At 47.9% G+C, this 12,299-nt stretch overlaps 1 protein-coding gene across 2 annotated transcripts in view; it reads right to left on the minus strand.

Moving 5' to 3' along the window:
- The window catches only part of Prmt8 (protein arginine methyltransferase 8), a 95,688-nt gene that overhangs the window by 13,646 nt on the left and 69,743 nt on the right, over positions 1-12,299 (minus strand). For both annotated transcript variants that reach the window (XM_052721841.1, XM_052721840.1), the window contains exons 6-7: positions 11,677-11,764; positions 4,143-4,258 (exon numbers count right to left, since the gene is read on the minus strand). In XM_052721841.1, coding sequence (XP_052577801.1) covers positions 4,143-4,258; positions 11,677-11,764 — 204 coding nt within the window. The remainder of the gene's footprint in view (positions 1-4,142; positions 4,259-11,676; positions 11,765-12,299) is intronic.

A 12,299-nucleotide genomic window follows, 5' to 3' on the forward strand; every position in this document is an offset into this window, starting at 1 on the left:
CCTTCTCATGCAGGGTCTTTCACAGTCCCTGCGTCTTTCTCTTTTGATCCTCGGCCACCAGCCCAGCTTGACTTCTGGCTCTTATGTAGGGGCCTTGTCCACCTCCATCCTCAGCCCCTGCCATTAGAATGGATCCTTCTGGGGACAGGAGCCATACCTCATTGTCTTGTGTGTCCTTGGTATATAATCGAGTACTAACAGGTGCGTGGGCTCACCTCCTCCCAGAACAGGTCTCCCTGCCTCGAGTCTTTCCCTCCTCCTTCCTGGGCTGTCTTTAACAATCACCCACCCACTCAAACTGTGTCACTCTTGGTCTACAGCCTTCAAGGACTCCCTAGGACTTATCCCCGGATCTCATAAATTTCCCCATCTATTACTTCTCTTTCTGTCACTTTCAAAACACACATGTGCACACATGCACACACATACATAAATGCACACATACACATAGATACACATACAGACACACGCAAACACATACACACATTACTTAATGGGAACAAAAATAAGCTTCTACCTCCACACCCTTTAGTTGATTCCAAAGACATTAGTTTGGGAGACTATGCCACCATCGACATGTTACTACTGGCTTCATGCTGGCTTTTTTCCAAGTGACTCTGCATGAAGCCACCCTGCTGTGTGACAATTGCATTTCACTATCTAGCCTGACTACAGTTGTGTGTCTCTGGCCCTCCAGAAGAAGTGGGTTTTCTCTATCCCCCAGGGTCTTCCAGCAAAGTAGTCCTTCACCATCTTTCCCACTCTTTGGAGAACAGTGTTTTCTATTTTATAATAATTAGCTGCAGAATTAACTTCTCCTGGAGCAAGCAATTCCAAAAAACAGGAGTTGTAGATTTGTTTGGTTTGGTTTGGTTTGGTTTTTTGAGACAGGGTCTCCCATAGGTCAGACTGATCTCCAACTCACTAAGTAGACGAGGCTGGCTTTGAACCATGATCTCTGGCCTCTACCTCCCTAGTGCTGGGATCTCAGGTGTGTCCCACCATGCCTGGCAGAGACTTTCGAATCAGGAACTTTACTTTAGATTTCAGAATCCAAAACAGCTGGTCAGCACAGTGAACAGCAGTCCACACATCAGAGAAGACCACTGCTGCTTTAGATCCTGAAGTCCCCTTACTCCAAGTGTCCTCATATTTCCCTATATCGGCCTGCAAACACAAGGCAAGATGATCTTACTGATGTTCAGGGTATTTTTTTCCTTGTCCCGACAACCTGCTCTGGAGCCATTAGCTTTTTCCAGCGATGAGCAACAAACTTGTATTCATGGTTACACACACATATACAACACACACACACACACACACACACACACACACACACACACACACACACACACAGCCAGCACAAGCAAACCATCTAGCAGGAATCCCATCTCCAGACAGTCTCTCAGACCATCCATCAACCAAATGTCATCCGTCATGTCTTGTGTTAGCTGACAGTGTTCCATGGGTCCTGGAGACATTTGCATCTTAATGGGGGCCTCTGAGGAAACAAAACGCTCCAGGCAAAGGGCAATGAAGCTGTGCACTGATGTGACAATAGTAGAGGCAGATGGGTCCCATCTGTGGGAATAGGATCAGACCTGGCTGGGCTTTGGGGACTCAAAGGCCCAGGGCTCAGGTGCATGCCCCAGCCCCCAGCTCAGCCACAGTTATCCCCACTGATGCCCCGGAGCCCAGGCGCTATTACTGGAAGGCTTCTTTCTCTCTCATTTGCACCCTTGAGACCTCAAGGAAATTCACTGCCTTGTTCTCAGACAACCCCAGATAACACAGGGATCCTCAGGGAATGAGCTTCAGAAGAGCTCCTGGCCTCTGCTACCCCCACCTCTCAATAATGTCACAAATAGATGTCTCCAGGCAGAAGTCTGGTCAAAACAGAGTCTTAATTATAATAAAGTGTCACACTCGGCAGTGTTAATAGCTATGAAAACAGCAATTAAGTGTGTGAAGAAGGGCAAGTGTTTTCCCAGGAGGCTCAGTGAGATGCTGCAGAGAGAGAGAGAGAGAGAGAGAGAGAGAGAGAGAGAGAGAGAGAGAGAGAGAGAGAGAGAGGTGTGGGAGCGAGCACTGTAGTGGCAAACAGTCCCCTTCCTGGCTCAGAAAATGCTGATAAGAAGAAGGTCACAGCGCAGCAGCGAAGAGGCATCATCACAGAAGGTCCCTGGTCCCGAGACATCTTCAGATACTTCTGAGTTTGCAGGAGGAACAGATGCGACACCCATCCTTCCCCAGCCTCCTTCCCTGTCGAGTCTGACTGCTTGGCACACAGATACACCCAGGTGTAACATGGCCAAGGATCTTGCTGCCAAGGTACCCACCTGGGAAGAGGGAAAAGGAGAAAAAGGGAAAGAAAGGCATGGGGACTGAGGGTTGGGGAGAACCTAGCCAACCTGGGAGGCCACCAGCAGGCAACACGTAGGAACACAGTGGCCACATTACAAATGGACTCTGTCAAGGACAGTAAGGCGATCTAGTGCCCCAGAACACAGACAGATTTTATCTCTAAGCTAAAGCTGCTTTGTGCAGGTGCCCGATGGCAGCTGTGATGGCTACGTGTTGTTTTGGAAAATTCAATAGCACTCATTGACGTCTACCTCTTCTGAAATCAATTAATAAATAAATCCATCAATTTATTTATTTGTTTGTTTGATTATTTTGGGTACTGGGGATTGAACTCTGGGCCTAGTATATGCTAGGCAAGTGCTCTACCACTGAACTACTGAACTGAACTCTCCTCTTCTTGCTTTGGCTTCTGAGACAGTTGCTCAAGAGAGTCTCAAACTCTCTATCTTCTCTATCCTTCTCTCGTAGCCTCCTGGAACACAGAGACTAAAGATCTCAGCCACAAGGCTCAACTCTTCTTCTGAATTTTGAGGGGTGTGCCATGCCCTGAGAGTGAGCTTCTCCCACTTTCCTTGCTCTTGTTCAGCGTTCCAAGAGAGAAAGGCCTCAGGGGTATGGGTTTATAGGAAGATGTGGGCATATTTCCTGGCAATGACTCCTGCCAGTACCAGAGAACTGGTGAGCCTGAGGATGAGAAGCCAAGACTCAGATCTGAAGCTAAACCTCTCAGACAGGATGCTGCGAAGTGGGGGGTCATCAGGTGATGCAGCAGGGATGATCAGGAACACGGGCTGCAGTGGATCCTATGTCCAAAAAAGGAGGGAGTTCTTTGTATGAGCAAACAGCAGCCATTCAGAAACTTCCCCCCAACTTTGGAGGCCGTGAATTGGTCCTTACTTCTGCTAGAAAGGTTCCAAGCCACCAGTCCCAGACATCCAGAAAACAAGGGAGGCACAGGGGCCCAGGGCAGACAAGGATGCCCCAGGAGAATGAGAGAGACAGATAGGATGATGAGGCTTACATAGGAGCCAGAAAATGAACTTGCATCCTGCGAAGTGGATGTCTTTCAACCTACAAGACTAGAGGCAGTTACATCTGTTTCAGATCATACATTAGCACATAGGAGTGCTAAAACATAGAAGGAGGACTGAAAAGATTCATCTGGCCTTGAACAGTGGTGGCTCCTGGGAGGATATGGGGTGGGCAAAGTGGTGGAGGTGAGTTCAAATGCTTATTGTTACGCTTTGTAATTAGGCACGTTTAGATATTTAATAATAAGAATGAATTCAAGATGCTCACCAGCTAGTTGGGCACACTATAGAAACCCTGATAAAGGATTTCAGGGCACAGACCAAGGAGGAGGCTCCAGGATGGGGCTGGGGACTCTGTCTGTGCAAACCTGATGTGTGCTTGGAGTGGCAGTCTCAGGAGGTCTGAGAGGTCTTCCCCAAGATGGACACTCAGCCCTGAATTGCCCTGCTGTCCTAAGTCTCCATACTCCTCCTGCCTCCCAGCAGTGTGGTCTCTGATGCGCTTCCCCTCACTCATACCACCAAGGGCCCCGCTTTGGGCCCCGCTCCCAGCGGTGCCACTCCGGAGTCATCTCAGCAGCTCTGCTTAGCAAGAACACCAGCTTTTGACTTGTCACCAGGCTCTGACCAAAGTGGCCTTGGTGCCCTCAGTGGGGAGCCCTGCAGGAACTGCTATGACCCCGCTTTCCAGAGTGGCACCGCTGGGTCCTTAGCATACCCAGTCCCAACCCAGACGAATCTCCAGACCTTTATTAAACAGGCATTGGTCACCACTTGCTTTGGGTCCACGATGTCCACCAGGGGCTCCTTCATGGCAACATCCCGGATACAGGTCATGTCAAAGCCATAGACGTTCTCCCACCCTGAGGAAACAGAGTGAGACATGAAGACAGGCAGCAGGACCCCCAAGCTCACACAAGCTCCTGAGTGCTACAGCACAGCCTTTCTAAGACAAGGGAGCAAGGTAAAGCCTCTGCTCCCTTCAATCAGAATACTGTAAGCGTCACTGGCCTGCAAGGGAAGCCTTGCAGTGAAGCAGCTGCTCATTCACACTGCCATTCTCACCTCTAGAAAAGGCAAGCTCCATTCTGTCACATAAGCCAGAGGTCAGAGAGGCTGTGAAACTGCTGGAAGGTCACACATCTAGAAGGCAACAAGGCTAAGGTCCTTCCTTACACACAAGACCTGTGACTTCTGGCATGTGCCTGCTGTCTCCTCTCCAGGCCATTTACTTCCTGTTTCTGGGCCTTTGCTCAAGATTCCTGTCCCCTAAGGGCCCATCTGAACCTTCAAGGCAGCTGAGAGAAACCAGGGCTCATAAATAAAACAGACTCAGGTTTGAGTCTGGCACCATAGCTTACTCTGAGGGCACTAGGCAGACTCCCTCCCTGATCTCTCAGAATCCCAGCTTGCTCAGCAGGTGGGTCCAGGGGGGTGCTCACCTTACTCCCATGCCATCAATCTGAAAAGCACTCACTGAGGATTCACCCCATAAGAAATCACGCTATGTGAGGAGGGGGCAACCATTTTTATGGGGCTTTGGGCCACATGGACTACTCATGAAACGCTTTGGGAAGGAAGAAGAATTAGAGTGTAGGAGCTGGTGAGTTTGAGTCTGATGGCCTAAGACCATCAGGGATGGTGCTAATTGGCATTAGTGATTAGTCACTTTGCCTAATACACCCAACAACCCCTTGAGGGTGCCTCCAAGCTACAGATGAGAAAATTGGCCCTGATAAGTTGGCATCTGGCTCACACACAAACCCTGACCCAAAGTCACACACCAGCCCAGTGACACCAGTATGAAGCTAGGAAAAGAGCCAAGTTGACCCCTGGCCTCCAGCTGTGTCCCAATGTAACACCAGCCAGGCATACAAAGTTCTTCCTGCCAAAAGGAGGGCTTGGGCCAGGGCTCTGGTCCCTGAGAAGCTGGATCTCTTCTGTTTATTCTGAAGGGTTTAGAAATGCCTTGAAGTAAAGATGCTTTTGTCTAAACTCTTATTAAATGTAAATTTTCTTTTAGTGTTCATCACACAAATGGTGCCTTGGGGAACTCAGGTCCCTGTGTGTGTTGAAGACAGTGGGTATGGAAGAGGGAGGTATGAATGGCCAGTCAAAGAACTGCTGTTCTTTTCTAAGGTACATAAAGATCTCTGGGGTGGGGGGAAGCAGGCAGAAGGAACACTCATTGCCCAGAGGGTGAGTGCTGGTGAGTTCCTGCTTGCAGAGAAGTTGCCAGTCACGGCCCATTCAATTACAGGAGGGCGGTGCCAAACTCCTGGTTGAACCCGACATTGTGGGGGCTGGGAAGTAGCTCATCCGGTGGAGTGCTTGCCTGGCGTGCCCTGGGTCCATCTCCAGCACTGTGTAAGTGTGGTGGTTCATGCCTCTGATCCTAGCACTCAGAGGTGGAGGTGAGAAAACCAAGAGTTCAAGGTCAGCCTTGGCTATATAATGAATTCTAAGTCAGCCTGCCTACATGAGACTCTGTCTCCAAGATAGATAGATAGATAGATAGATAGATAGATAGATAGATAGATAGATGAATAGATAGATAGATGATAGATAGATAGACAGACAGACACATAGATAGATAGGCCACATTATGGGACCTGGCCGCTACCCACTCTCTTCCCAGATGACACATATATACTGAGTCACATTGCCTTGGGTTTAAACCCCTCCATGAAGAAACCTGCCACTCTGCACCTATTCCTTCAGTCCCTGTACCCCTTCCCTCCAGAAAAAGCTCTATGCAAAATCCTCAGAGATGGCATGTGTGATGGTTGATGGCCTGGGTGTTTGGGATTCACATCTGAACTCTTCCGTTTCTTTGTTATGTAACTTTACGTAAGCATGAGTTTCTCCAAGCCTCCGTGTCTTTTTCTTTAAAACGGAGCTGTTGGTGATAATGATGGCTATTCTCCAGGGCCCTTTTGAGCACTGAAAGGACATTGTAAGCAAAGTGCCTGAGACAGTACCAAGTGCAAAGAAAGACCTTGGCATGTGGAGTCGTCGTTGTGTGGTTTGAGCGCCAAGCTGAGCGGCCCTGTGCAGACCAAGCCTCTTCTCCAATCTTATTTGTAAAAGGAAGGGTTTGGCTCGGTGTTGATGTGTTCTAGAATGCTTTTTAAAGGGCAGCTCCTGGGCTCTGACCAGACCTACTGGACTAGAATCTCTAGATGGGAGACTCAGGAAGCCGGACTTCCACAAGCATGGTCATTCTACCTAGAGTTGGCAAACCTTCATGTTGCTTGATCTTCTGAGGTGTTTTTCAGGTCCTGAGTTACGAACTTAAAGTCCCGTAGCATTGGCAAACCCCTTTCCAGCTACTGGGGGCCCTTCCATGTCCTCGGCACCCACAGCATCCGACACAGCACAGGCCCGCAGCTGGTTCTTTTCAAGCTGAAGGTATTCACAAATGAAATGTTGTCTTTCTTTGCAAATGTCTCATCCTCTAGGTACCTTTACTGGGGCTTATTGATGTCTTATGTCCACAGCTAGACTGTCCCACTCCAGCTCTTCAGGGACAAAGCATCCAGAACCTTCAGAAACACATTCTCTTGGTTTTGCTGACATTTGTTTCCCACACTAGGCTGTCTTGGTGGAAGTGAAGCAGAAATGGGAGGCTGTGGATCAGGTGTTAATTGTCTATTGAGAGGCCATATTGTCTGTTGAAGGACTGCCACTACTTATCTAAGTGACATCAGAGGGCCCTGAACATCTTTTGTTGATAGATTAACATTAATTCTGAAACAGACCTTGATACATCACAATAAAGGTTATTAAGGCAACCTCAAAGTCCATGACTGCAGGCCCATTCGACTGAAACCCCTATTGCAAAACCCTGTCGGAGGAAAAGGCCTCTTTTCTGGGTACAAATATCCTTCGTCTCCTGTGTTGGGGTTTAACACACCATGCCCAGCAGCAGTGAAGAGTTACAAGACACTGAAGAGGGCACACACATGACCTGTGATCCAAAGGGAAAGAGAAGGGCAGACTCAGCGACAGCTCAGATGTTAGAACTGCTCAGCAGAGACTGTAAAGTCACTACAACAAACACATTAAGAAATCCAGTGGGGAAGGTAAAGGATGCGCAGCAGATGGGTAGAAGAGAGAAACAGTGTCTTCAAAGGCCAATGAAATTCTTCAATCCAGAATCACGCTATCAGAGAGGAAGAATTCTTGTAATCAGCTGGTTAGTGGAATGCATGAACACATTGAGGAAAAGATCAATAAACCCAAAACTAGTTCAGTAAAAAATAACTCAAAATTAAACACAATGAGAAGAAAAACATTCAACATCTATAGTGTAATATCAAATACATTTTTAATGAAACTCCCTGAAGATGAGGAAGATCAGACAGAGAAAAATACACACTTGCATGGATGATGGCTAATTTTTTTCCAGGTTAATGAGATAATCAACCTACAGATCCAAGCATTGTATATAGCCCCAATCAGGATGCATACAAAGAAAACACACACAAGTAAATCAAAGTAAAACTTGAGAGAGGGAGAGAGAGGGAGAGAGAGAGAGGGAGAGAGAGAGAGAGAGAGAGAGAGAGAGAGAGAGAGAGAGAGAGAGAGAGAGAGAGAGACAAGAAAGACATATGTACATGGAGATACTGTCTCAAAAGCAGCCAAAGAAACAGAAACACAAATTCTTGGAAACGAACAGAATGCATATTGGAAAGTACAGCAGCTGCCCTCCTTTCTCTGGCCTGAAAGATCTGAGTTTCTCTGTGAGGGCTGACAGCCAGGGCTACTGTCTCAGAAGGCCTCCAGAGGAAAGCAGGGGTACCTCAAGGCCCCACTTACAGCCTCGCTGTGCAGAATGGAAGGTGTTTATAATGTCCTCACGTGTTTTAGGCTGCCAGTAGCAAAGTGAACGATGGGGAAAAGCCCCCACATAAAAATGTATAGGTCCAAGAGTGGAGTAGGGGGTAGAGAGTAGAAGAGCCAGACGGACCCCAGCCCTCCAAGAGATAGAGTCTGCAACTCTCCAGCCACAGCGCAGCTGCCTCCACACCGGGTCTTCCTTCTGGCTCCCCCTCCTCTTGACCCCAGCTGGCTGGAGATTCTAGTGTTGGGTGACTTGTGGCAGGGATGAGCCGGAATGGATGGCCCAACTTTGAGATTCCATTCCATAAGCCTCCTCTGCAGTAGGGGACTGTTGTTTTTACTGATTGCTCCTCTTTCAGATTCAAACACACCTTGCACGTTCCTCTGATGTGTTATTCCTTGCTTTGTCCAAGAAGACATGTACACCCTGAGCCAGGGGAGGTCAGGCACCTGGTCCCCTTTAGCTGGTCAGTAGAGTGAGGGCAGGGCCCATGTTTTGTTGTATGATCATGGCTGAGAAGGGGTGGGGAGAGCAGAGACAGGAGGAGAGGGGAAGTGGGGAACAGGAGAGGGGATGGGAAGGAAAACCTTCAACCTCAATAGTTTACTTTCTGTAGAGCAGGACAAACCCCACATTCACACTGTTCCTGTGCTTCTTGGACCAATTGAAATTTGCCTGTAACTGTCCCCTTGGCAACCAGCAACCAAAAGCTGTTGTTGGAAACACATTTCTCTAAAGGGGCCTGTTTCCTTTAGCTAAAAATGTGTGTTTAAAAGAAAAACATAGCCGGGCGGTGGTGGCGCACGCCTTTAATCCCAGCACTCGGGAGGCAGAGCCAGGCGGATCTCTGTGAGTTCGAGGCCAGCCTGGACTACCAAGTGAGTCCCAGAAAAGGCGCAAAGCTACACAGAGAAACCCTGTCTCGAAAAACCAAAAAAGAAAAAGAAAAACATTTAAGTAGAAAACTTAACTGTATCCTAAATGAAATATAAATGTTAGAATCTTGTTCTTTGGGAATTTAGGGGTTTTGATGTTGCTTTTTTTTTTCCTGTGGTGCTGGCAGTTGAAGCTAAGTAAGTATTCTACCACAGAACTATAGTGTGAGCCTTTTAAAAAAGATACACAAAGGTAAACACTTTATAAGGAAAAAATGGGCCCTGACTTTGGGTTTTGTTCAGTTTTAGTTTGTTTGACTGTTAATTCGTTTTTCTCCTTTCCAGAGCTGTAAAGGCAGTCATAGGAACTGTGAGAGCAAATTACATGCTCTCCAGATCTGGGCCGTCCCCTAAGCAGCAGCCACTGTCCCTTCCTCTGGTAGGTTCAGAACGGCTCATTGCAATGTGCCTGCTCCAAGGACTCCCAACAGGTTCTGGGGAGGGAAGTGGGGAGGAGGTGAGTTTGTTCTGGAAACCAGAAGGCCGCTCCATAAAGAGCTTTCCTAGAGCTCCATAAATATTTAAGTAGATGTGAGTGAAGAATGTGTTTGAATGTTCTGTCCACACGCTGCTCAGAACAATTACTCCTCACAAGCCCCAAAATGCTGTTCCAGGGTGATCTGAATTCTATTTAAACACACGCTTGACTACTGTTCGCTACTCAGTGGCTTCTTCAGTTTTAGATGGGGAGATGCAAGGCCCATATTCCAAGCCACCAGAGGCCAGCAGGCTTGGCAGAGCCTGGAGTCAAACAAGATGCTGGCTTACTCCTTTAAAGGATAGGTCTGGCCTATTCCTACACACACCACAAACTGTGGTGTTCTTTGGCATATATCATCTGATTTAGTCCTTGCAAATCACTGGGATTGAGAGCATCATCTCTCACTGGGGCTCAAAGTCAGGTAACCCACTCAAGGTTACTGAGTCAGTGAATGGCAAAGCCCTCATTTAAAATGCTGGGGATGCCGGGCGGTGGTGGCGCACGCCTTTAATCCCAGCACTCGGGAGGCAGAGGCAGGCGGATCTCTGTGAGTTCGAGGCCAGCCTGGGCTACCAAGTGAGTTCCAGGAAAGGCGCAAAGCTACACAGAGAAACCCTGTCTCGAAAAACCAAAAAAAAAAAAAAAAAAAAAAAAAAAAAAAAAAAAAAAAAAAAAAAAAAAAATTAAAATGCTGGGGTTGGCAGGTGTCAAAGCATTCCCCCAAGTCACCTCACATCTGACTTTCACTCAGAGGCCTGTGTCCTCCCTTCCTGGGTCAAATATTAGCAATGACGGTGACCTAGCAGGTTTCCAAGGCCTGGAGCTTCAAGTCACTCCTTCATTTCCCCTTCCGAAGTTTGACTCTGAGCCTCACCCTTTGATGTTCAACTTCTAGGAGGGTGTGAGAGCCTCACAGCCAGCTTCCCAAGCAGGTGTATGCAGCCCGTGGCCGTGAACCTGGACATACTGACTGCTGTGCAACCTAGAGTTCCTGCCTCTTGCTTCTGGTTTGAATGCTGGTGTGTTGATCGTTTAAAGGGCTCTTTGCTCCATTGCCATGTGCCATTTCAAGTGACACGGCCATGTCTCACCTGACAGAAATACACTGGGTACCATTCCACCAAACACCAGGCCCATGTCACTAAGAAATAAAACTTTTAAAATGAAATAGAAAAAAAAAATGGTTCTCTAGAACCAGATAAAATACTGCAAAGGTTTTGTTTATTTATTTTGTTTTGTTTTGAGACTGAGCCTTATTCTGTAGCCCAGGCTGGTATTGAACTTGAGATAATTCCCCCCATCTCAGCCTCCCAAATGCTGGAATTAGCTACTACAACTGTTTCTTTTGTTTAGAGTGGTGTAGAGAGAGAAATACGGGGTCTTGCTGTATAGCCCAGGCTAGCTTCAAACTTATGATCTTCCTACCTCAGCCTCCTGAGTGCTGGGCTATAGGAACGTACCACCACATGGAGCCCTTTTGCCTGAGAGAAGATACTGTTCTAACTCGTAAGACATTGTGGATACATATTTACCTATGAGTCTCTGTCCCCGCCCCACAAGCACACTATCTGATTGATTGAGATTCTCTCCCCACCTCACTGCATGTATCCTTAAAGGAACCTCAGAGAAGAATCCATATTTTACCTAATGTGACGCAGAGTCACGGTGATTTTGACCAGTTTAGAGGCAAGGGGGCGAGTTTCAAAGCGGTTGGCTTGACGGGAGACCTGCCACACCTGGCCACCTGCCCCTCTGCTCTCTGCACAACCACAACCCCTACTGCCCCGGGGCCACACTCTATTCTCCCTTCCCAGATGTTACCTTCTACCAGCTACATTGTTCATTTACATTCTGTAGAACCCCCCCCCCCCCCACCCTTGGGAATAGTGAGAAAGACTTCATAGAAGACTCCAGAAGGGTCACAGATAAACTCTCCCAGTACACCAACCGACCACCCAGAAGTTTCTCTCACCCCCAGCACACAACAGAAGCTCAACAAAGAACCATAAAGTGACTTACAGTGGATTTTGAAGTCCTTGTACTGTCTGTCTTCAATTGCTACCACGTATAAAGCTGCCCGGTCTGGAAACATAAGCCCTCCAGGTTTCTGTTGATGAATTGTGGGGAAATGGGTCTCGTAATCTATTCACCTGACAAAGACATCACATTTTGAACTGCACATAGAGTCACCAGACAAGCACCCCCTTGCCAGCATCTCTGACTCAGTGGACTGACAGCTTGGCTGGACATGGCAGTAACACTCTGTTTATTTGAAGCAGGGGGAATCTGAGGAGCCCAGGCAGAGCTGACGGGACAAGTGAAAGGCAGAAGGTAAATAAAGAAGGGACGGAGCATCAGCCCGTGGCTCGGCGAAGCCATGGCAAACAGGACCCCTGGCTCTTCGGCAGTCTTAACAAGGGGAAATGGGTTTCTGCTCTAGCCAGAGAGAAAAGTTAGACCTACTATGGTTACACATTCTTCCAGCTGAGCGTGTTGGACCAGGGTTGACTGATCACTTGCTGCCCTGAAGCAGCTGTGCTTCGAAGAGAGGGCCTCGAGAGAGTGATCTTCTAGCCCATTCCTCTCTGAAATTCTCATATTTCCCCCAGGCAGGAGGCTATGGGAAATGTGGCAGGACAGCC

Source organism: Peromyscus californicus, unplaced genomic scaffold (assembly GCF_007827085.1).
Source record: "Peromyscus californicus insignis strain IS unplaced genomic scaffold, ASM782708v3 Scaffold_6__1_contigs__length_162567912, whole genome shotgun sequence".
Taxonomy (NCBI): domain Eukaryota; kingdom Metazoa; phylum Chordata; class Mammalia; order Rodentia; family Cricetidae; genus Peromyscus; species Peromyscus californicus.